At 44.2% G+C, this 25,306-nt stretch overlaps 1 protein-coding gene and 1 pseudogene across 3 annotated transcripts in view; both read right to left on the minus strand.

Annotated features, from left to right (window-relative positions):
- Fgfr1 (fibroblast growth factor receptor 1) overlaps positions 1 to 18,529 on the minus strand; it is a 46,922-nt gene extending 28,393 nt beyond the window's left edge. For 2 of the 3 annotated variants that reach the window (XM_026404666.2, XM_026404665.2), the window contains exons 1-2: positions 18,455 to 18,529; positions 14,448 to 14,626 (exon numbers count right to left, since the gene is read on the minus strand). In XM_026404666.2, the coding sequence (XP_026260451.2) occupies positions 14,448 to 14,626; positions 18,455 to 18,525 (250 nt within the window). In that variant the 5' untranslated portion in view covers positions 18,526 to 18,529. The remainder of the gene's footprint in view (positions 1 to 14,447; positions 14,627 to 18,454) is intronic. The other variant, XM_026404673.2, reaches the window with a different exon arrangement.
- On the minus strand, positions 4,109 to 4,399 carry LOC113193899 (large ribosomal subunit protein eL43 pseudogene; annotated as a pseudogene).
- Positions 18,530 to 25,306: the final 6,777 nt, after the last annotated feature.

Below are 25,306 nucleotides of genomic sequence, written 5' to 3' on the forward strand. Positions count from 1 at the left end.
AGGTCTTTTGCAGAAACCATTTAGTCCCCAACTCAGCTTAAGCCACACAGGTGGCTGTCACTGGCTGGATGCAGCAGAGACAGCATCTGAGTAGAAATCACTCCACTGGCTAACCTTACCTCTAACCATGTGACCCCAGGCAAGTCACCTTCCTTGACAGCTTCATGCTCTGTGAAATGAGGAGGCTGACTTGAAAAGTTTTCCTCCACCTCTAACCAATGTCCTGGGTCCCAGCAGGGACTTGCTGGATGGAGGAGTGTCATCCACTGACTTCCCCACCTGCCCCCAACCAAGAGCACACTGATGATGGGGGAGGGAACCATCTCTCCATGTAACTGTCCTTTAAGAAAAGGGAATCTTATGCTTAGTGAAGCTAGCCAATCCCTAAAAAACAAATACCAAATGTCTTCTTTGATATAATGAGACCAACTAAGAACAGAGCAGAGAGGAAGAGCAGGAAGAAAAGATTAACATTAAACAGAGACATGAGGTGGGAGGGAAAGGGAGAGAAAAGGGAAATTGCATGGAAATGGAGGGAGACCCTCATTGTTATACAAAATTACATATAAGAGGTTGTGAGGGGAATGGGAAAATAAACAAGGAGAGAAATGAATTACAGCAGATGGGGTAGAGAGAGAAGATGGGAGGGGATGGGAGGGAGGATAGCAGAGGATAGGAAAGGTAGCAGAATACAACAGTTACTAATAGGGCATTATGTAAAAATGTGGATGTGTAACTGACGTGATTCTGCAATCTGTATTTGGGGTAAAAATGGGAGTTCATAACCCACTTGAATCTAATGTATGAAATATGATATGTCAAGAGCTTTGTAATGTTTTGAACAACCAATAAAAAAAAGAAAAAAATAAAATAAAGGTCCATCAACAACTAATATTAAAAAAAAAAAAAGGGAATCTGTTTTGGTCACAGAACTCTGGCCACCAGCACCTTCAATAAATGCTTCTCATCTTCATCTCTTCTAAGACTAGCAGAAAACTCAGTATTATTCAAGAATTCACTTCACGATCCTTTTTTGATGCTAATGGAATACAATCCCATGAGAAAAGTTAGGTCAATAAATTTTTCAAATGCATTGGGAATTTGTGGATAACAAAGAAGGGCTAACCTGATAAAATAAAGACCACTTCCAACCATCTCTCTCAGGCATTAATAGGGTTTTGACCATTCAAACAACAAATCATAAGTTTTGGACATCAAGGGGTGAATTTTATTCTAGGTTCAAAGGCTAATTCCTAACAGCAAAGGAAAAAAACTTAATTCCAAAAATAAACTCTCAAGTTTGACCATAAAGGAGCACATTCCTAAAGGGGTGGAGAATATGCATCCCAAAGATAATGATAATGGACTTAATGCAGGAGGGTGTTCCAGGAAGAGGGTCTCTTTCCTTCCTAGGAAGGCTTCTAGAACACTTCCCTATTCCAGTCTCCCCCAGGCAGCCCTCCAAAGTGAAAGTACTCACCTTCTCCCACCTCTCCCCACTTTCCAGCCTATCATGCCTTTCTCCTCCCAGAACCTCCAAAGTTCCACCTTCATTCACCTCTTCCCAGCACAGGGGTTAGAGCAGTAGGCATTGGTTTGGCAAAGACCTGATCCTGAACCACTCCACCAATCTATTAGCTGTTGAACCTTAGCAAGTTTTGAGACTTTGAGCCAGTCTCCTAAGCTGCTAAATGGCAACAACGCCTAGCATATAGACTTTCTGGGTATGGGAATGAATTGAATTCAGAGATTTCTCAAAGTGTGGATCCCAGGACTGGTGGCAGCAGCATCAACCTGGGAACTTGTTAGTCACCGAGATTGGGCCCTTTTTCAGAATCAAGAGGACCAAAATGTAGTGATGTGCTTTAACATGCCCTCCAGGGAACACTGAACCAGGAAAAATCTAAGGACCACTGTACCGTGTGAGGTAAGAGTTTACTACATGGTAGCACAAACTGTTTTTCTCATTGATTTTCTTTGTCTTCCTAGCTTTGCTTTTTTTTCTTCCTTCCTTCCCAGTTTCTTTTTCTTTTTGGTACTAGAGATGGAACCCAGGGGCACTCTACCACTGAGCAACATCTCCAAACCTTTTTATTTATTTTTTATTTTGAGGCAGGTTCTCACTAAGTTGTTGAGGCTGACGTCGAACTTGTGATCTCTTGCTTCAGCCTCCCAAGTTGTTGGAATTACAGGTAGGTGCCACAGTACCCCAATAGCTTTTCCTTTTTAAAATTAGAATTTTTAGATATCTTTTTAAAAAATGACAATGGATTGCAACCTACTTGTGAAATCATCTACTTAAAAAGTATTAATATGTCCAAGACATCTGTATATGTGTGTGTATATATATGTATATGTATTTACATATACATATGTAAATAGATACACAGTCTCCAAGTTACAATGTTTCAATGTAAGATTTCTCAACTTATCTGTAGGAAGAAAGTGATACACATTTAGTTGAAACTGTGTTTTGAGTTTTATCTGTTTTCCGACATGCCCTACACTGGGCATCAACAGTGAGCTGCAGCTTCAGGTAAATAATTGATACTCTATAGTATACTGGATTCCTGATGTCGGTTTGGATAGATATTTTATAAGTGATATGAGATATTAGACACTTTATTATAAAACAGGCTTTGTGTTAGATGATTTTGCAGGCTAATGTAAGTGTTCTAAGCATGTTTTAAGATCAGCTAAGTAAGTTAAACTATGATGTTAGGTAGGTTAGCAGTATTAAATGCATTTAACTTAGAATGGGTTAACAAGATGTAACCCCACTATAAGTCGAGGTGCACCTATGTATATACATATAAAAAGAGACAGAGATAAAGTCACGCTCTGTATAATGTTTTGGTCAATAATAAGCCACATACGACAGTGTTCCCATAAGATTATAATTGAGCTGAAAAATTCTAATTTCCAGTGACATTATGTGAGTCCTCAAGTCACAGAGTAAGTAACACATCATTCATGTGTTTGTAGAGAAGCTGGTATAACAAACTTACTGTGCTACTAGTCATATAGCACATCCAATTATATACAGTATAAAATATTTAATAATGATAATTAACTGGTTTATGATTTATGATAATTCACTTTTAATAGTTATTTTAGTATGTATTTATTCTAGTTAAATATAAAAAAGCTTACTTTTATATTTAATGTTGCTGGCAGCATTATGCCAGCAGCAGTCTCATATATCTCATGTTTTCTGTGTCTTGACTCCATCATTTTCTCTTGTGCCTCATTTAAATCGTGTCATCTCACTCATCACAGCCACAGGAGTAGTGGGCTACACCATGTACATAGATGCACACACTAATTGTCCTATGAGTGTGGGAGGCTGTGCTACATAGGTTTGTGTAAGCACTCTATGATGGTCCCACTAACACGAAATCTCCTAACCATGCACCTCTCAGAACATACTGACATCATCAAAGGGATACCCAACTCTGTGTGTGTGTACACACTATTATATATACTACAACGTACAGCAGTCAGTCAATTTACACCTTTCCTTTGAAAAGAGGCCATCCTATGTCATTTCATATGTCTTTAGATAATCTAGGGTCTAATGTCTTTATTTAATGTGGGCTTTGAATATTACTTCTATTTTTTCTTTTGCACCTTTTTATTTTTTACCACCTAGAAAATATTATGTAATTATATTCAAGTTGAAGTCCACACTTTAGCTGTTGTAGTTCAAGAACTAACAATATTGATATCACTTGGGAACTTAAAATGCTGATTCCTGGGCCCTTGCCCTGCCAAGGTCTGCATTTTAACAACATTGGATACTACTACGTCTTCCTTTTTTTAAAAAATGTATATACTTTGTGTATTTTAGCACATTTTACCTTTAAAACAAATTTTGTACTATATACCTAAGCTGTAAGACTTAAGTTTCATGCCATTATCATCTGAGTACTGGGGGGAAAAACACCTGAATTACAATAACCCATCTCAGCAAAATTTTCCAATTCATATTAGAAGGGCTTCGATTTACAAATCTCTTTTGAAAAGGCAATACTAACACAATTCACATCAGAACATGCAGTTAATACAATTAACAACAAACCAGAATTTTGCTATATGGTAGAACTTTCTACTGGTCTTTCAATTCCTTCAGCCTTCTGATTGCAGACTTGACTGTGACAGCAGAAGTGGTGTTGTAGGTCCAGGCGCCACCAGCCACTGTTTCCATGCAGGGACCACAGTGCCAGATCCCCACAACCCAACTCTTCATCTTGGTTTTGCCACAGAAGGAACATGTGTACTTGGCGTGCTGGCTGATTTTAATCTTCTTCACCATTTTCCAGAGGGAGGCACTGTAGCGGGTCCCATATTTACCAACGATTCCGACTTTCTTAGTGCGTTTAGCCCTGTCACCACGAATGAGTCATTTATTGTATTTGTGTTATTAAGAGTTAATGCTGGCTGGGGCTGGGCCTGACCCATACATCGTGAGGGTAGGGGTAGGATGGCTCACTCAAGCATTCAGGAAAGGTCTACAAGACTTTTACTGTTTCTTCCCAAAAGGTTACATGGATGGTACCAACTGACAGAACCAGAGGAAACCATTCCCTAACTTTCAACAGGTCTGGTTTCTATTCCTAGGGCACTACGAATAGTGTACCACAAATTGATACGTACCTTTAAAATCCTGTAATTATTCTGTGGTACTACCTTGTAATATAAAATTTTGTTTATACATTAATTTTTTAAATATAAACACTAAGAAAAAGAAAATTTTAGACTCCACCCCACCCCAGTTTTTGCACTTAAGGAAAAATAACACTGTAGCCTTAAAAAAAAAAAAAAATCCTAAACCCCAGTCTTTATGAACCTTCTGACATATTTATTTTCATCCAGAAATCTAAGTAGGTTTTTTTTTTTTTTTTTGGTACCAGGGATTGAACTCAGGGCACTTAACCACTAAGCCACATCCCCAACGCTTTTTTGTACTTTAATTTAGAGTTTCACTGAGTTGCTTAGGGCCTCACTAAATTGCTGAGGGTGGCTTTGAACCCTTGATCCTCCTGCCTCACCTTCCCAAGCTGCTGGGATTACAGGTGTCTACCATTACACCCAGTTTACATCTACGTAGTTTTTGTGTCTAAGCAATACTGCTGCATTCCGGACTAAGTGTGACCCACAAAAAACTCAGGTGTGGTATCTGACACTTGAGCATCTCTGATCCTAGATCTCTCCCAAGTAGGAGGTCTGTGGCTACTGTGGAAAAGAAAGGGTTTTGTTCCGTTGATTCTTCCATGCTAGGGAACCACTGTCATTAGGGCAGCTCAGACTTGTGACTGATGTGGAACCTCACAGTACAGAACAGAATGTCACAGGAGAAATGGCTCAAGGCAAACATCTCAAAGAGAGAAGTCAGATTCCTGTGAGATAAGGAGGACTAAGCCAGCAATGTTTATTTTTGTTATTTTTTATATTATTATTATTATTTTCTAAATCTCTTTTTATTTTATTTATTTATTTTTTGTGTGTGTGTGATATTAGGGATTGAAACCAAGAACATTCCACCACTGAGCTACATCCCCAGCTCCCTTTATTTTTTGAGATAAGGTCTCATTAAATTGCCCAGGTGGGTCTTGAACTTATAGTTCTCTTGCCTCATGCAGGGATGTTCAAAAGGTGTTCTGTCTCAATTTTGTGGGGAATCCAATTTGATATAGGTATGGAGAGCAATAGAATAGGAAAAAAAATATCATCAGACCTACCGGAATTTGAAACCTCATGCCACCCCTCTCCAACTATACAATCTTTGAGAAGTTACTTAATTTCCTGAACTTCAAACTAAGGTTAAATAATCTCAAGCTAATTATGGGCATGAATCTTGTGTCCATGGGTTCATAATAAAGATGTAAAAATGTAAACCATGCAGTATAAAGATGCTTACTATTAATTATTATGATGATGGAACCCAGGGCCTTGTGCATATGGCGAGTACCCCCAGCCCCAGCCTTGCTTTCAAAAAGATTTTCACTGGCACAACCTTTCTGGGGGGCAGTTTGGTATAGTGATGATACCAAAACATTTAAACTGTAACTACCCTTTGATACATGAACAAATTTTATTTTTAACAGTATGTTCACTCAAGTGCAAATTACTAGAAATAACCTAAGTTACTCCCAAAGTAGAGGACAAGATAAACAAATTTTGTATACTCACAATGGAATACTAAGTAGTTATCAGGCACGATGAAAAGCTTTTGTGTATGACAATAAATATAGACTTAAGTTATAAATCAGTACATATAGTATAAGTCCATTTCTGAAAGTTTGTATAAAGGCAAGAAAAAAGTCTTTTAAAAAAATAATCATTTTTGGATGATGGGAGTGTAAGTTTTTCTTTCTTTCTTTCTTTTGTACTAGGGATTAAACTGGGGGAGCGGGGTGTAATATTACCACTGAGCTACATCCCAGTCATTTTTATTTTTTATTTTGAGATAGGGTCTTGCTTAGTTGCTGAGGCTACCCTCCAACTTGTGATCCTCCTGCCTCAGCCTCCTTAGTAGCTAGGATTATAGGTTTTCTGTATTTTCTACAATGAACTCAGACTACATATCAAAATAAGAATGTTTTAAAAGAACAATATTCTTGCTAATTGCACAGAACTTTGAGAGGAGTTATCAAACATTAAAAACTCCAAGGGCTGGGGTATGGCTCAAAGGCACAGCATATGCTTAGCATGCATGAATCCCAAGGTTCAATCTGACACTGCAAACAAACAGACAAAACCCAAAAACTTAAAAAAAAAAAAAATTGAACAAGGACTGGGGATTTAGTTCAATGGTAGAGTGCTTGTCTAGTAGGTGTGAGGTCCTGGGTTCAATCTCTAGTATACACACCAAAAACTTGAGGCAGAATAAAGTCCGTGCTAGGAACTCAAGTTAACCTTAGGCCAAGAATTGAGTAGGGATTACAAAATGTGAAAAGGAGAAAAGGATAAGGACGGCCAGTTCTGTCTGAACACTGGTTAAATTGGGTAGATAATTCCCATTTCTGACTGAACAAAGGTTACATATAAAGTATATGTTGTACTTGGCCAGATGAATGAATGAATGGGTTAAAAAAAATTAATGAAGGAACAAATCCTTAGCCAGAGGTTAGTTTTCAATCCCAGTGAAAACAGGAAGGGGTAAACTCTGAATTCAATTGAATTTGATTGAATTGTTGATGAACACTTAAAACTTCCATGTTGCAGTCTCATGCCCTTTTTCCCTGCTCAAGCTCATAACCATTTAGCCCACTCTTTCTTGAACTCTTTGACCCTCTCACGACCACTTGAGGCTTAATACACCTATGTGCCCAGGACAGGGCCTGCTATCCCAATATCCACCTACTGCACACAAACCGTACAGATTTGGCCCCACACAACGTGGGGGATTAGGAGAGAGCATGGAGTTTCGAGTTCTGCCCAAGCAGATCTTTGTTGTTCCCTGTAACTAAGTGGGCAGACCCCCTCATCCCAGCCTTCCTCAGTGTGCATGACACAAACCTTTAAACGAAGGCAGCGGGCACCCTCTTTGGCAAAGGAGAAAGGTGAGTGATTAGTTCTTGTGAGCTAAGAGTCAGGAGAGTGGAAACCAGGGGACAGATGCTCAAGCTTGATGCTACTCTGCTGGCAAGACACCTACTGTGTATTGTGGGGGGAGGGTCCCTACTGGGCCACTGACAGCTGGAAGTCTGAGAAAATCCCCAAGGTCAGGAGCAGCTCAGATTCCAAAAGGAATTCTCCTAAAAGGAAATGGTTTGGGATCTGCCCCAGGTTCTTAGGAGGCCAGGTAGGGCAATTAACTTTCAGTTCCAGAGGAGCGGGAACAGGTTGGGCAGAAAGAAGTGTCTAAGTCTGTGAATGAATGGTCCACCCTCCCTGAATGAACAGAGAGGCCTGGGCAGCTGAATTTAAGAGTCCAGGGGAAGGAAGGAGAGCAGCTGGACCTCCCCGGTCAGCAGGAAAACAGTTGTCTCATTTCTAGGCTTCAGGGAAGGAAGAAGGAGGCAAAGGTGCTATCTACAGGGGGAGCCTGAGGCCGAAGTAGCCCCAGAGGAATGAGGCATTATAAAAACAGGCCACAGCTGCTGGTCAGGCTCTCTGACCCTGGACCTCACCCTTCTGGATAATAACTCCCCAGAACTCACTTCTCCCAAGGCCATCCATCACCACCTGGACAGTCACTCACTCGTTAGCCTGACCAGAAGCAAACACCCTGGCTAGACAAACCCTGTGGACCCATTTTCCCATCTCTAGGCGAAGGCTTGAGAAGAATCCCTGACACCTGCCTGCCTACCCCAGACTCCAGGCAGTCACAGAAACCAGGTGACAAGAGTCATGGACAAAGAATCAGGGATTCTTTGTTTGGGCTCCCTCCCTTCCCCCACCCGCTGCGAGGCCTCTGGATAGCCATTTGTTCTTCCCTGAGAAATTCCTCCTCCCTGACTTCGGAGAGTGGGTTGGCAAAGCCAGAGTGGAAAATCAGTGAAGCTAATGGTGTAGCAATGCAGAAGCCAGAGCCAAGAACACAGCCTTGGAGTGGCTGAGCTCTACCCAGTGTGGTCAAGCAGGACACGTGAGCACCCTCACATTCTCTCACACTCTGCTGAGAGCTGCTGGGTCCTCCCAGCCCTGCCCTAACTCTTAACACTTGCAAACAGCCACCTCTCTGGGGAGGCAGGCATGGGACACAGTAGATCCTGAGGGAAACCTGGTAGCTTAGAGCACTGGTGGATTTCTACAGACCTAAATCCCCTGCCCTTGTTCTCAAGTGGGTCATTCAACATCACCTTTGGCTCTAAGTAATTCCACTAGCCTTCTGGAATTCCTCTTGCCATTCAGTGTGAATTAGAAGCAAACAGGTTCTTTTCACAAGAAGCAATGATGCTGGGGATGAGGTGGAGTGGGGGCACACCCTCCAAGTGTCCCAGGGCAGCTCTGGGACACTGGTCTTCAGGCCAATCAGCTGTGCCTGCGAAATCACAGCATGTCTTATATTGGGACACCCCCTGGTATCTATCTGAGACTCCTGCTGTAGCTCAGCTGAAATGCACACCCCTTTGGACTAAAGGCAGCTGCAGAACCCCTGTGGGGTGGGAGAGTTGCCAGGACCCTACAACTTGAGGGCTGGTTCATGGTTCTGGCACTACCCGCAGCCATGGGTACAGGTTTCTGCAGAACACAGAGACAAAGACCTGCTCTGTGGTACACACATGGCATGCAGGGGGACGTGCAGCCAGAAATGGAAACATAGAGCTTTTCCATTAAATGTAACCTCTCCCCCATTCAACCAGCCACCAGATTCCTTCAAATCTGGGTGGGTGGGAGGAGCTGTAAAACCTCAGCCCATTAAATTGCTTATGAGTTGCAAGTTTCTGTGGATGGAAGCAAGTATTTGGAGACTGCAAGTCTCACACACTGTATGCCCTGTACCACGGGGTCTGGGATGTTTAACCCACCTGACTGCTGAAGTGGGGGCAGGCAGGAGTCTCCAAAGTGGCCTTGCAGGCAGTTTTGGATGAACCCACTCACAGTTCCCCTCAAGTCCTATTCTAGGAGGAAAAAACAAATGGAAACAGCCCACCTCAAGCTCAGAATGTCTTGCAAGCTGGTGCTTATCTTCTGAAAGGGGTATTCTACCCCTCGGCCTGTGATCCAGCTTCAGTCCACCCGCAAACCTCAAAGCCTGATCTGAAACAAGCTTGTACTTGGTAAGATGGCACAGAATGGGAAGGAGAGGGAGAGGGAAGGAGGGAGGTTGGTTTTCCTGGAACCCTTATTAAATCAACTTTCCAAGGACAGCCAGAAACTCCAGGCCCTCCCCAGTCCCTTAGGAGCGTTTGCAGACTGCTAGTATTGCACTCAGCTGGGGGAGGGGCTGCCAACACACACACACACACAGCACAGCACAAAGCCTTTCCAATGAGGGAGAAGGTTTCAATGCAGGCAGGGTTTGGGGTAGTCTGCTTTCAGTTTAGGGACAAATCCTTTATACACAGATTATAGTGTTTTTTGAGGACAATAGCAGCATTATTTAATAATCAGTAGGGCCAAGGCTATACAATATATCTAACATTTGTAAAGTTCCCTAAAGTTCACAAAGCATGAAGATATGTTTTCCTCTTAACCCGTCACAGTCACAGCTGTTCTCTGCCACGGCAGGGCAGTGTGCCGTACCACAGAGCTCGTGAGGGATAAAAGTGCCACACTAGGAAGGGACTTCCTTCACCAGACTTGTTCTCCAAGTCCCGTGGCTTTCCACTGTTCCGTCCTAGGCCATTCCAAGTTGCCCCAGGAGACCACATGTCCCTTACCATATGGGGTAGACTCCTGGGTCCCGGGAAAATGGACTAAGAACAGCCATTTATTACTGTGTACCAGGCTCTGTGTAAGAGCTGTGCAGACAGTCTCATTTGATCTTTACAATGACCTTATGAGCACATATTCATTAACAGAGTTTATAGAAAGGCAGAGAAAACTGTCCCAAGAGTCAACAGGGAGTAAGAAGTGGAGTCAAAGCCAGGTGTGGCGGTGCATGCTTGTGATCTTGAGAGGCTTAGGCAGGAGGATAGCAAATTTAGAGGCCAGCCTCACAACTTAGTGAGACACTGCCTCAAAATAAAATTAAAAAGGGCTGGAAATGTAGCTCAGTGGTAGACTAGCTCTGAGCTAAATCTCCATTACTATAAAAGAAAGAAAAAAAAAGAAGTGCACTTGAAATCAAAATGAAGGTAGTCAAGAAAAAACATAAAGACTTGTGCATGAATGTTCAGAACACAGTAGTTTTATTAAAAATGGCCAAAATTATTCATAACTGCTATAATTCATGTGTTGGCAGGTTGGCTTTCTGAGTGACAATATTGAAAGGTTGAATACCTTTAAGAGGTGGGGCTTAGTGAAGGTCACTGCTTTCATAAAGAATTAAATGTAGTCCTCAAGAAACCTGTAAGTTCCCCTGAGACTTGTTAATAAAAAGAGGAAGACCGGCCCCTCCCTGTCTCCCTATCTCACCATATGATCTCTCTTATATACACTCCCCTGGTGACCCACCCTCCATGTAGCGATACTGCAAGGTCGGCCATCACCTGAGGCTAAATATATGGGCTGCCTGATCTTAGACTTTCAGCCTCCAAAACCATGAGGTAAACAAACTTCCTTTCTTTATAAGTATCCAGTTTCAGGTCTTTTGCTATAACAACTGAAAACAAACTAATACAATGACCGAAATGGCCATCAACAGGTGAATACACACTCAGCATGTAATTTTATCATATGAAATTCTAAAACAGGAAAAACTAATCTATGGTGAAAGACAGTAGATTAGAGGTTGCCCAGGGACTGACTGACGAGGGGCACGGTGAGGGTGATGAAAATGTTCTATATCTTCGCTGAGGTAGTAGTTACATGGTGTACACACATTCTATAAAAACACATGGAGCCGGGTGCTGTGGCGCATGCCTATGATCTGAACAGCTCAGGAGGCTGAGGCAGGAGGGTCGCAAGTTCAAAGCCAGCCTCAGCAACAGTGAGGCGCCAAGCAACTCAGGGAGACCCTGTCTCAAAATAAAATACAAAATAGGGCTGGGGATGTGGCTCAGCGGTCAAGTGCCCTGAGTTCAATCCCAGGTACCAAAAAACAAAAACAAACCAACAAAACACGTGGAACCAGATACTTAAAATCAATACATTTTATGTTACATAAATTATACCTCAATTAAATTAACGTTTTTATAAGCTCAGTCCTGACTGCCTACAGCCTCCCAACAGTCCCCATCCCCCCTCTCCTCCTCCCTCTATTCTCTGAGCTTGTACTTTGTCCTCATCAAGACCTTCAGATCCCTGGCTCTAACCTCCATCCCTGCCTAGATAGGATCCTAGATAGGATCCACCACCAGCAGCTTTAATGACCCTCCTCCTCCAGCCCCACGCCCATCTAAATCTCCTTTAGCTCATTTCCCTGCTCCACACCCTCTTCCAGCCTTCAAGTGGCTAGGCCAAAGATTTGTACAAATTCATTTTCTCTAATCTCCATTCTTGGGCTGCAAAGAGTCTTGCAGAAAGTTAAAAAAAAAAAAAACAAAGGAAAAAGAAAATGCTTCAGGGTCCATCATAAAAGCACATTCTCAACCCTCATCCGTCCATGCCCTCCTTGTTCCTGGACTCCCCTGCCTCTGTCTACACAGTGGCTGGTCACCATCTTCTCTGCTCCCGTAACCTTACTTTCATCTTGTCTTGTCTCTAGTCATCTAGAGTTGCTATTCTACCGACTTAAACCCCTAGGTTCTATTTCTGGAGGGTCTTTACTGTTTTTTCCTTCCTTTACAATCTTACAGCCCCCACCCACTTCCCGATCTCACTCCAACTAGACAATCAAAACAACCTTCCTAACTAGTCTTTCTGTCAACAGAAGCCACAGCAGTAATAAATGCTAACACTTTCCATCTACGTGCTTTATTGGGATTATTGCATTTAATCCTTTTTTACCCTTCCCATTTTATAGATGGGCAAAACTAAGGCTTTACTGTGTTCGAATTTGGCAAAGGAAGTTAACGCAGCTCTCACGTGGCAGAGCAAGATGAAAACAGGGCCACCTAACGAACCCCTTCCTCCCATCTGTCCAAATTCAATGGCCAAATTAAATTTCTAAAAGCTGGAACATGTCACTAAATTTTTCAAATTTCCCAAATTTTTCAAATCTACCCATTTTAAGTATAGTTTCCTTAGCGTGGCATAGGGAAGCCTTTCATATGGTAGCCAAATCTAATTTTCCGAGGTATTATTTCCCATAACTATTTACCCAAAAGGCAAACCATTCTCAATTTTATCTTATATATCCTGCCTCTGTACCCTCACTCATGCCATTCCACACAGAAAGCCCTTTATTTCTCTCTCTCAGATGCCTACTTTTTACCCATCTCAGATGATCTGTGCTCCTCTCTTCCTGTGCATTCCCACTGCATTTTTTTTTAACATTGTTTTAGTTGTAGATGGACACAGTACCTTTATTTATTTTTATGTGGTGCTCAGGATTGAACCCCATGCCTCACACGTGCGAGGCAAGCATGCTACCACTGAGCCACAACCCTAGCCCCCCCCCACTGCATTTTATTATAACTCCAATGTGTAATTTAAACACAGTATACTTTGCATTTATTTCTCTGTACTTGTCTCTACCTTATGGTTAACTCCTGTGGGCAGAGATAAACTCTCCCACTTTGGGTCTCCGGCATGTTCTTGCTCAGATCTTGCCTGTGGGCCTACAGAACGCCTGCTCCAGTTATTACACCTTCAGAAAGTCTCACACAACCTTCCCTGCTCCTTCCAAGCATCATGTAACTAGACATGTTCTCTCACCCATCACTCATCATTAAAACATAGCCTAGACTGATGGCCTTGTAAATACAGCCTCCATATCATAAGCACCCAAGCTTTTCATCTACTGCTTGCCAACTTTCTCTATGTGACCAGTCACCAAGTCTCAAAGTCCCCCCAAATGCCCAAACATTAATTCTCACAAAGTCTCTCAAAAGCTATCAGGTATGCGGCACTTGTAATCTCCCATAGGTATTTTCATAACTTGTGCAAATCCCATGATCAGGGGGGCAAGTCTTCCTGTTACTAATAATCTCTGTGAATTTCCAACACACTATATAGGTCTCTATGCTCCATCCTGCTTCCTAGTTCCCAGTCTCTTTGAAATCCCTCAAATAGGGCATCTCCAAAGCAAACCACTCAGCAGGCTCCTAAACAGGGCCTGGGAGACACATTCAAGAAAGGCAAAATGGCAGGCAAGTCATCATGACCACCAACCCTTATAGAAGATGTGTCTTTGGAACAATTTTTTTTTAATATATAATTTTTTAGTTGTAGACAGACACAATACCTTTATTTTATTTATTTGTTTTTATGTGGCACTGAGGATCAGCAACCGGTGCCTCATGCATGCAAGGCAAATGCTCTACCAACTGAGGTACAACTCCAGCCCCTGGAACAATTTTTTATAAGTCAGAGGCTATTATCAAACTTTTACATCCTACAATGCTGTACAATTAAAATGCTAAACCAAAACTCATAGGCTACTTGGTCCCCGTCGCACCATCTAGCTGTTTTTATATATACATTTATATACCACCCAGGATAAAGACCCAGCTCTTAGGTGCCAATCAGATGTTTTTTCCCCCTCATCTTATCAACTCAGGATGGCTGTCACCAGACTTCACAACCAGACTTCACAACCCCAACCTCTGATGAAGTCATTTAGATTTATAACCAGGCCCAACCAGTCTAAGAATCTCCAGCATCTCTGCTCTAGGAAGGAAGCCCTTAGCTCCACCTAAGGAGCCTTCCTACTTGATCACATCACCTCCATGCAAGCCCAGCCTGTTCAAAGGCTCGGGGGTCTGGGCCAACCCTTCAGCCTACTGCCTTACCTTGTTCAGGCAAGGTTGGGGCTGGCCTGGCAGTGCAGAGTGTGGCTGTGACCAGCACAGCCCAGAAGAGGAGGCACTTCCAGCTCCACATCCCAGTTCTGCAGTTAGAGATTGGTGACAAGGCTCCACACCTCCATGGATACTCCACCTTGAGCCCGATTCTCCTTTTCAAGCTGACTCTGGGGAAAGAAAAAAACAAAAAGTTAAGAGGGTCTGAGAGGTGGGGAGGCACAGAGAAAAACAAAGTAAAACATGTCACATGGTCACCCTGACCAAAACGTTGCTTGAAGCAGTAACTACTCCTTAAGGTACAAAGAAGAGAACTATGAGCTTATCCCAACATTTATCAGAGGTTCCAGGTCTCGATAAGACTAAGGGTTGTTTTATTTATTTTACTTTATTTTGGGGGGTACCAGGGATTAAACTCAGGGACACTCAACCACTGAGCCACATCTCCAACCCTATTTGTATTTTATTTTGAAATAGGGTCTCACTGAGTTGCTTGGTGCCTTGCTTTTGCTGAGCCTGGCTTTAAATTCGCGATTCTCCTTCCTTAGCCTCTGGAGCCGCTGGGATTACAGGTATGCCACCACTTCTGGCTCAGGGTTGTTTTAATTCATGCTAAAGCTTAGTGCTCCCCAAAGGCTGTTTATGTGTTAAAGGCTTGTTCCTCAGAACGGTGCCACTAGGAGATGGTGGAACCTTCAAGAAGTGGAATGTAAGCTAGACACACAACTATTATTCCAATTACTCACAACCCCAGCTACTAGAGAGGCTGAGTCAGAAGGACTGAGAGTTCAAGCCCAGCTTGGCCAACACAGTGAGACATTCCCCTGCACCCTGAACCCAAATATTTGGGGCCTAGGGGAGGTTTTAGGTAATCATGGGTATGACCTTGAAGGGGATTATGAGAATCCAGGTCATTCCTAGCTGTAAGGTGAACCATGCTCGAAAGCAACAGACCCAACCAACCACAGACTGAAACCTCTAAAACTGTGTGCGAAATAAACATCCTAGTGGGCTGGGGCTGGAGCTCAGTGGTAGAGCACTTGCCTAGCATGTGTGAGGCACTGGGTTTGATTCTCAGCACCACATATAAACAAATAAAAGGTCCATCAATAACTAATAAAAATATTAAAAAAAATAAAACAAATGTCCTATTTTTTAGTTAATTAGCTCAGGTATTTTGTTATAGTAACAGAGGGCTAACACAATTCAATTCTACAATTATATTTCGAGTGTAGACTAAGTGCTAGACTGACTGGAAAGATTACCATGAGATTCTCCAAGGTATAAGCCTCAAGACTGTTTATGCCGATAAGTGAACAGTCTCATCAATGTCCCAAACTGTTCTGTCACTTTGCTGGGTGAGGGCTTCACAAAGTGGTGTGCAATTAATTGGAGGAGACTTAAGTATGCTGAGACTCCCCCAGTATTATATGGAACGAAGCACTCAACCACAACGTGGCAGAACCATCTGGGGACAGTCATAAGGCCATTCACTTCTCAGCACAAAGATTTTTTGTTTTGGTACCAGGGATTGAACTCAGGGGCACTTGACCACTGAGCCACATCCCCAGTCCTATTTTGTATTTTATTTAGAGAAGGCTCTCATTGAATTGCTTAGTACTTTACAGTTGCTGAGGCTGGCTTTGAACTTGCAATCCTCCTGCCTGAGCCTCCCGAGCCACTGGGATTTCTGACACATGCCACCTCACCTGACAGCACAAACGACCTTGAGACTTGTACCTTGGAGAACCTTACGGTGATCTTCCCAGTCAGGCTACCTCTTAGTCTGCACTCAAAACAGTTGCAGAACTGACCTATCCCTTTGGTGAAGAAGAGAGATGGATGAAATGTGGAGCACACCAAAGACTAGGAAATGGAAGCCAAGTACACAGGTAATTAGCTAGTAACTATGGGACTCAAGGAAGATGCCAGGCAAGTGCTCTGAGTTATATCCTCAATCCCCCAGAGTTCTTTCTTTTTGTTTCTAAAACTGTGTGAATCACAGGCATCTCCAGTTCTACCCACCTCCCTTATAGACACCAGAATCCTCATCACTCTTACAAAGGATTTCAGAGCACCTCAGAGGGTGGAACCATGAAGTGGATCCAGCTGTCCTTGATGCTGGAAGGTGACAGCTGATGTCTGACAAAGAATATCCAGAAGTTAGGACAGGAGTGGGAGGGAAACATCCCACCGCACAGTCAAGGGCTCTTGCAAGGGCTGACTCAAAGATGGCTCATGCCTGCCCCAGTTTAATGCACACACTTGGCAGCCCTTGACCCTTCCCAGGAAGGCAGTGATAAAATTTAAAACAGCTCCCTAAGGGGCTGGAGTGGTAGTGAGCTTGCCTACCATGTGTGAGGCACTGGGTTCCATCCTCAGCACCACCAATAAATAAATAAATAAATGGGTAGGTAGACAGGTAGATAGATAAATAAATAAATGTATTATGTCTGTCTGCAACTAAAAAAAAGTTTAACAAAATAAATAAATAATAAAACAGCTCCCTAGGGTCTTAAAGAAAGAATCACTGCTGAAAACATTTATCAAGTGATAAGACTTTTTGGTCACTGTTGGGCTATGTGGGGGGTGATCATCTCTCTCTTCCAGGTGGCTTTTGTCCTAAATGCTCCAGGGAGCCATCCAAGTTATTCAGAGAATCTGTTTCCCCGGAACATGCCCTAATGTGGTGCTTCAGCCCTGCCTCCCCCTGAGCCAGGCAGGGCCCCTCTCAGTGACTCAGTCCTGGCTGGCAGAAAAACCCCAAATTCTTGGCTTCGCATGTGCTCGGCCTGCAGGAATACGTATGCACTATCGCTGCTCCCTCCCAAGGCTTACTAAAATTTCATCATGATTTCATATTAAAGAAGTAAACATTTTCTTTTTTTGTACCAGGAATTGAACTCAGGGGCACTCGACCACTGAGCCACATCCTCAGACCTATTTCATATTTTATTTAGAGACAGTTATTTAGCGTCTCACTGTTGTTGAGGCTGGCTTTGAACTCACAATCCTCCAGTCTCAGCCTCCCAAGCCGCTGGGATTACAGGCGTGTACCACCACACCTGGCCAAAAGTAAACATTTCTATTTTATTTTTCTAAATTTAGGAAAGGGACTAGAGATGGAAGGAATATTTACTGAATATTACAATATGCCAAAACTGCACTAGGTACAATTATTTGTAACTACAAAACTTTATTTATTCCTCACCATAAATTTCAGGAGGATAAAAGGTATAATTCTCCTTTAAGCAATGGAGAAACTGAGGCTCAAAAATCACCCGTTTTCATATGGTAGAGGACAGGATGGGAGGATGCAAATAAGGGCAGGGGTGTAGCTCAGTGATATAGTGCTTTCCTGGACCTCAAGGGCAAAAAAACAGCCCTATCTGATAAAGTCTCAAAGGGATTCATACCATAAAGAAAACAAGTAGATAAGGACAAATCTGAATTAGCTCTGGAAATAAAAGGGTATTTATTAGTCCTTTGGTGGACAGAAAGACCCCTGGAAGCAGACCACAGATGGGCTGTCTAGGATAAGGATGGGGCACAACCTTGGGCCTGGCACAGAAGCAATGCTCATCTGAGGGCATCTCTGACCCCGCCTTTCACTATATCCCAAAGATACACCTCACTGATGCAGGCTTGTCACCCAGAAAGATGCACCTAACTCAGGAAAACCAAAGTCCCTAGTAACTGCCAGCCTACTAAATGAATTTTTAGTATCCAAAAAGGGTAGATGGGAGAAGGTGGTATTATCTTGAGATGATTCAGCTTGGTTTCAATTATAGGGCTGGTTGCAGACTGTCCTCTTTTCACTCCGTGATCAGCGTACGTCAAACTAATCTGACACTTTCCTTCCAACTCATTCAGCCAATACCTATACCCCTCCAGGCCCTAGGTTTCACCTCTAAAACAAGGATGCTAAGAAAACCTGGCTTCCTGGCACCAGTTCCTGAAATGAGAAAATAAGTGGGCACTCACCCCATTCCACACACCTGCAGAAAATGCAGTGATACAAACAGCTCATCCACGGTGCTGTCTGTGATCTTTGGAACCGCCATCTCATCTTCTCATTCTATTAATTAATGACTTCCCCAAAGCCCTCAGGAACAGCCTCTATCCGTTACAGCTTGACATATGTGACCTCTAGCCTTGCAGGTGTATACAGCATCTTCCCCAGAGACCTTGCAGCTGGCCCCCTTCAGTCTCTCCAATATCAGTCAGGACTCCCAGGACTCACAGCTTGACTTGCCTGGGTGCAGAGGTCCTCAATGGGGAGTGAAGGGTGGAACACAATACCTCAATCTTCACACTTGCAGGAGAGGGCTAAAATATCTGCCCTGTCTACATCATAGGTGGTTACGAGGACTGAATGGCAGCAGGCATTAAAGTGCCTGAAGTTCTCATCCAAGAGAAGATGACCAGTGTCTGGTGGGAAAGCAGGGGCTGGACCACATGACCTTGCATCTCTCCCTAATTCTAAAAGTAAAGATTCTAAGCCAGGTGTGATGCACACCTGTAATCTCAGCAGCTTGGGAGGCTGAGGCAGGAGGATCACAAGTTTGAAGATTGCCTCAGCAACTTCCTAAACAACTTAGTGAGACCCTGTCTAAAAGTGAAAAAACAAAAAGGGGTGGGGACATGGCTCAGTGGTAAAGTGCTCCTGGGTTCAGTCCCCAGTACCAAAAAAAAAAAAAAAAAATTCTATGAAATATCCTTTTTATGAGATTTCAAGTTTCTTATAATATAAACAATGCAATAAAAACTAGTTTATGAGTTCAGGCCAAGTCTTTGGCTGGACAGGATTAACAAATGAATTCTTGCCCTTCCATTTATCACCTTACCATTCTGGGACAGACACTTAACTTTCCTGAGCCTCAATGTCTCACATGTTGGAAGGAGTTAAAATACTTGCCTTGCCTACATCACAGGTGGTTATGAGGATCAAATAAATGGGAAGTGGGGTCAAGGGGCCCACTTTCACCTCTTGAAAGTACCAACTTGGTCAAACATAAGGGGTTATAACTAAACATTGTGTTTTGATAGTACTCCCAGAAGTTTTGATAACTATGGCAGGAGGACCCAAACTTCCTACCTGGGACCTTCCTACCTTTCTAAAGGTATTTCTCACCCTCTGTCTTTAGGATGTACCCTGTACTCTAAACCTGGCTGGCCCATTCAGTGGCCTCTGGACACATGCAGTTCTTTAGCACCTGCAATGTGGCTACTGTTCCTTAGGATGTGCTAGAATGAAAAATATACACTGATCTTGAACACTGATCTTTTTTTTTCCCCTTGGCATTAAAAAAAAAAAAAAAGAATGCAAAGTGTCTCATTAATTTTTTATGTTGGGATTGGGAGTATTTATAGCTAAATGGTAGAGCACAAGCTTAGCATAAGCAAGCCCCAGGGTTCACTCCTTAGCACCCCCTCAAAATTTTGCATATTGATCACATGTTCAAATGATAATATTTTGGGAATATTAACATGATACATTAATATAAATATAATAAACCAAATTATTAAAAATTAATAATTTAAAAATAATTAGAATCTAAACAAATACATTCAAAATTGATGTCATCCATGAATTTTCACTTAATTTCAAATGTGGCTACAAGGAAATCTAAAATTACATGATGTTTGTGTTCTATTTCTACTGGACAGTGCAGTTGAGTTCATCTCAATTCCTCTATACAAGTGTTTCTTTTTTGCCCTTCCTCCCTCTGCAGTGCTTGGGGGTTTTCCTATTCTTCGAACTCCACCTTAAAAAGTTATATCTCTTCCACAAGCCTTTTCTAGGCCTTGTAGCTGCAGGATCCCATTCCCCTAAATTTTCAAAACAAATAACCAGTTCCTCTCCCATGAGGCCTGTGTTGCCTGCTATTATTGTTCTTTATATTCCCCATCCCCTTCTGTGCCCAACTAACCTTTATCAATACCCTTAGTACCTAGTATGCACATAGCAGATGCTGGCATATTTGTTAATTGGCTGAATGGAAGGAAAAAATTCTGATCAAGCAAGAACTGACACAGGCTGTATTCTTTTTCTGAAATGGTTAGGACCAAAGTTATTTCAGATTTTGAGGTTTTTCAGATTTTGGAAGATTTGCATAGCTTATGCCATTGAACATTCTTAATCTGAAAACTGAAACTTTAAGATGCCAATATGAGGGGCCAGGGATGTGGCTCAAGCGGTAGTGCGCTAGCCTGGCACACGTGTGGCCCAGGTTCGATCCTCAGCACCACATACAAAACAAAGATGTTGTGTCCGCCAATAACTATAAAATAAATATGAAAATTCTCTCTCTCTCTCTCCCTCTCTCACTCTTTCTTTAAAAAAAAAAAAAGATGCCAATATGACATAAGTATTTTGGATTTCAGATTTTCAGATCAGGGATGTTCAACTTGTATTAATACTATTTAAAAACAGAGTATATTGGGGGGGGGGCAGAGAGGAGTCATAGCTAGTGGCCTTGTTAGCCAGCCAAACTCTATTCTAAAGAATACCAAGTGAGAAATTTCTAAACATTTTGATGTCTCAGAATTGAGGGCAGCACAAACAGAAATGGTCACTTTTCCCAAATGTTTACTCCATGTTGAAGAGTGCAAACAAATACTTTTATTAAAAAGTATTTTGAAAAAAGGCAGCTCAGTTTACAAAAGTTTAGTTGGTCCAAAGGAAATGCTAATTGTTTGAGTTTCAGCAAGAAAGTGTCCAGTATCCTTGCAAGTGAGAAGTATATATAAAATTAGCAATGAATGAAATGCTAATTGTGCCACATTATCTATGAAACCCTGCTGTTGAAGAAAGGTCATACTAGTGGAGCATCAACCAGGTGGGTGCTGTTTACTGGGACAGGAGGGAGGGAAACCAAACATTGCTTCTTTATTGCAAAGAGGGGTGGTGGTGATGAGGAGAGGTTTCTGTTTAAGATGCAACTTTGAGGGGAAAAACAAATATCCTAGCCACTTCTGGTATTTAATCCTCTCTGGAAACACCAGAACCTTCTCTAAAGCTCTACATCTGGACTCCCATCCATCCCTGGTGCATTCAGACCTTTTACAGAGCTCTGGGGAAGACAAATGCAAGGCAAATTTCCCAAGAGGAAATTAAACTCAAGTGATGTGAGGTTCTTTCAGAATAAGATGTTTGAATCAATTCTAACTCCTTTTCCTCCAGCAGCAGCAGGCTCAAACTTCCTAGACAGCTCTTTAACTAACAGCCATTTTGATGAAAGAGATTTAAAGAAATGGAAGCAAGGGAGAAAAAAAAAAAAAAAAAAGCCTTCAGAGGCTGGCTGCTAAACCTCAAACTCACAAGAGCAAATTTCCTATTAGAGGTCTTGTTTCAGGTCAATACCTCAAATAAACAAAAAGCATACCACTAAAAGAAAAATCTATGGATTTTCCTTGGTCCCCAAGGCTGGAGTCCGTCTACCCAATGTTCAATTCAATTTCTTGCCCTCTGGAGCCCATCAGGAATAAAGCTAGCCCAGGCTTAGGGATTCTTGGATGTAGTCTTAATCCCTGCCCTCCCTCCAGGAGGAAGAGATAACATCTGTGATGCTCCTTCTCCATTTCTTCCTGTCCTGTGCTTCACTTATTATTCAAAAGGCACCAAAAGGAACTTTCTAACATACTCTATGGCCAGAGACCAAGGAAAAGAAGCACCTTAAGATTGTCTACTTTGGTCCAAATCCCTATTGTGAAAACATCTCTAAAATGGGCATTTCTGTCCACATGGTAAAAAAAGCAGGCAGTGAAAGTACTCTCAATCCGGAGGACTCTCATTAAAAAGCTGACACTCAGCTATGACTAAGAGTAAATGCAACAGATACTTCAAGGGGCTTGTCACTAATGCGGTATATAACCATCCCAGCCGAAGCCAGGCCCCATCCCCAAACACCCAGTACCCTGAGAGTCAGCTGCAGCCCTAGCTTCTCCCAACCAACTTAAGGAAAATATGTAAACGAGTCATTAGGAAAGGAGGGAGGCCATCAGGACAGACAGAGGGCAATGGCAGAGCTTGCTGGTCTTTGGTCACTGAAAGGAAAAGAGATGACCCGGGCCTGGGGGTAATTAGCCAGACGAAGGCAGGTCCCTTGGGCCCTGCTACTTAGCTTTTAAACAAGCCTCAGAGAGGAAACCGGGAGCCTGAGCCAAGGGAGGAAAATGGCCACTTTCTGCTCAACAGTCTCAAGGCAAAGGTTCTACAATTTAGACGGTATTCCAAAAAAAGCACTGGTCCGGAGGTGCAAAGGGCAGGGCACATCTGCAGAGGAAACAAGTCACCTTAATTACCATGTCTAGAGAAAGTGCGATTTCATTACAGCTTCCAAAACTACCGCCCAAAGAAGGAAACCAGAGAAGTGTTTTCAATTTGAAAGAGAGTGGAAAGGAGAGGGTGAGAGGGACCAACTCTCTCCACTCTGCAGCAACTTACCCCTTGGCTGGACACTATGATGCTTTCCTACCCCAAAGAATATTCAAAATCCAATTCGACACTCCACCCCTACCCCTGCTTACATAGCTGCAGCCATTATTTAAATGGTAAAACACCCCACTTTAGTTTCTGAGGGCTGCAGCTCAAGTAACTCCCTAAAAACACACAAGGAGCGCCTCTGGCAGCAAATAGTTCACGCCCCCAGCCGCTGCGCACCCGGCTAGCTCCGGGGAGAGTGGAAAAGAGACGTGTGACGCCGCGGTCCGGCGGCTCCGCACCGGGACTGACGCTGCCTCCTCTTCAACTATAATTAAAGGGGAGAGAAAGCGATGCTTTGGTTCCAGAAACATCGATAAGGGCCGGTTCTGGGCCAGACTCCTAGCCAAAGAGGCCACCTTTAGCAGAAGAACCATTCAGAAGTGCTACAGACGAAAACCTTGGCCCCATCTCCCAAGATGCGTCTTTTCTGCACAATCTAGAGAGCACCCAAACGCCACCCCCAGCAGCAGAGAATACTTAGTTCGGGAGGATACTAAATAACTTGGGCTCGCGGTAACTTTCTTTTCTCCTCCAATCCTAAAGCCTAGTTTCCAAGTCTCCAGTAATTTTAAGGAGGGAGGTGGTAAGAACAAGTTGAATAACCCCAGTTTTAATTTAGAAGAGGGGGAGGGGAGGAAGAGGGATGTTAATAATGTGGCTGCGGTGTACCCGTGTGGGGTGAAACGGAACCAGATGCGGCTGCTACATCTGGGGAAAGGGGGTGGGGGAGAAAAGCACCGTAGAAATGCTTTCCAAACGGGCTAATAGCTTCTAGGCCCAGAACAGAGAAGCAGGTTTCCTCCACCCCCCCCCCCCAAAAAAAGGTGTCTGGCTGCCTCACAGGCTATGTGTTTTAAGAATCCCATCTACAATGTCACAAAATCTGCAAATGTGGGTTCTAGCTTCTCATCCTTACCCCAAACATAACGGGAGCCAGGAGCGGACGGCAATGGGGTCTGGGGTCGGAGAAGCAACAAGCACTGCCCAGGGGACCGCACCAGACAAAATCCTCACCCCTTCCCCCACCTCCAAGAACTAGATAGGAACTGAATGTCCCCCCGCCCCCGCCCCATAATGGGGTTTAACATCACCAGCTGGTCACCCTCCCCTTCTCCAAACTTCGGACTCGTTCTAAAAAAGTCTCAGTGGAACATCACCACCCCTTGGAAAAGGGAATCTTTTTCTTCGCTCTCTGCTAAAGCAGATTCAGCCATTTGGTGACGACACCTCCTTAAAACCTATTCCAAGACAAGCTAACCTTCCCCTCCACTTCCTTTCCTCCTCATGCCTCCACCCCCCCCCCCAATCCGGACCCCGGACTTTACGGGAGGTGGAAAAGACTTAGAAATGCAACAGATTTTAAGGGGTGCGCCCAGAGCTACCTGCTGAATCCTTACAAGGGGACCAAAAAGAGATGGAGTGGAATGCAACACACACACACACACACACACACACACACACACACACACACAACCTCGCTGCCCACTCCCGCCCTCCTCCCTAGTCCCAGGAAACAGAGGGCCTCCACCGTCTTCGTCCCGGCCCAATCCCTCCTAGGACTCACCGTGGAGCCGCCGCCGCCTCGCCAGCTCCGGAGCAAGAGTTGGCGGAAAAGTTGGGCGGCAGGAGGAGCGGCGGGACCAGCGCGGGGAGGGGGTGCAAAAGGCGACGCGGAGGGAAAGGGAGGGGAGACCAAAGGGGGGCGCAGAGCGCTGGGGACAGAGCTGGGAGGTGGAGGGGGCGGGTAAAGGGTGGAGGGAGGCGCCGGCCGCGACTGGGCTGCGGCGGGCGAAGCGCGCAGCCAGGAGGCTCCAGCGCCGGGGGCCGCTCGGGACGCCAAGCCCGCCCCGGATCTGGGGGCGCCGCGGCTCTTACCTCACTTGGCGCTGCGGTTCCGCCTCGGGAGAGCTCGCCGTGGCTTGTGCAGGCGGGCGTGTACCCGCGTTCCCCACTCCGGCCCCTCGCCCCCGGGCTCCGTTCTGGTCCTGGCGGGGTCGCGAGAATCCCGAGGCCGGCGCTCGACTCCCGGTGGCGCTCGGTGCTCGGCGCCTCCAGCCCGGGCAGGAACAATGGAGCCGAAGCTGGTGCCCCGGAGGCGGGGCGGGGGGAGGGCTCCCGTCCGCCGCCCGGGGTCTCCAGACCTGGTGCCTCCCCTCTCCAGAACCCAGCGGCGGCGCCTCACGCTTCTTGCAGACCCAGCTCCATCGCCCTGAGAGGGCCCCGGGGCCGCGGTGTGCCCGAATGCAGCACTGGTATGGTGCGCCCTGCGGGGCGTCCCTCGAACCGGAGAAAAGTCCTCGGTCTCCGCTGCTCTTCCAGCTGCGGCGCGCGCTCGCGTCCAGGGAAGGCGAGGGCACCGCAA

Source organism: Urocitellus parryii, chromosome 14 (genome assembly GCF_045843805.1).
Source record: "Urocitellus parryii isolate mUroPar1 chromosome 14, mUroPar1.hap1, whole genome shotgun sequence".
Classification (NCBI taxonomy): domain Eukaryota; kingdom Metazoa; phylum Chordata; class Mammalia; order Rodentia; family Sciuridae; genus Urocitellus; species Urocitellus parryii.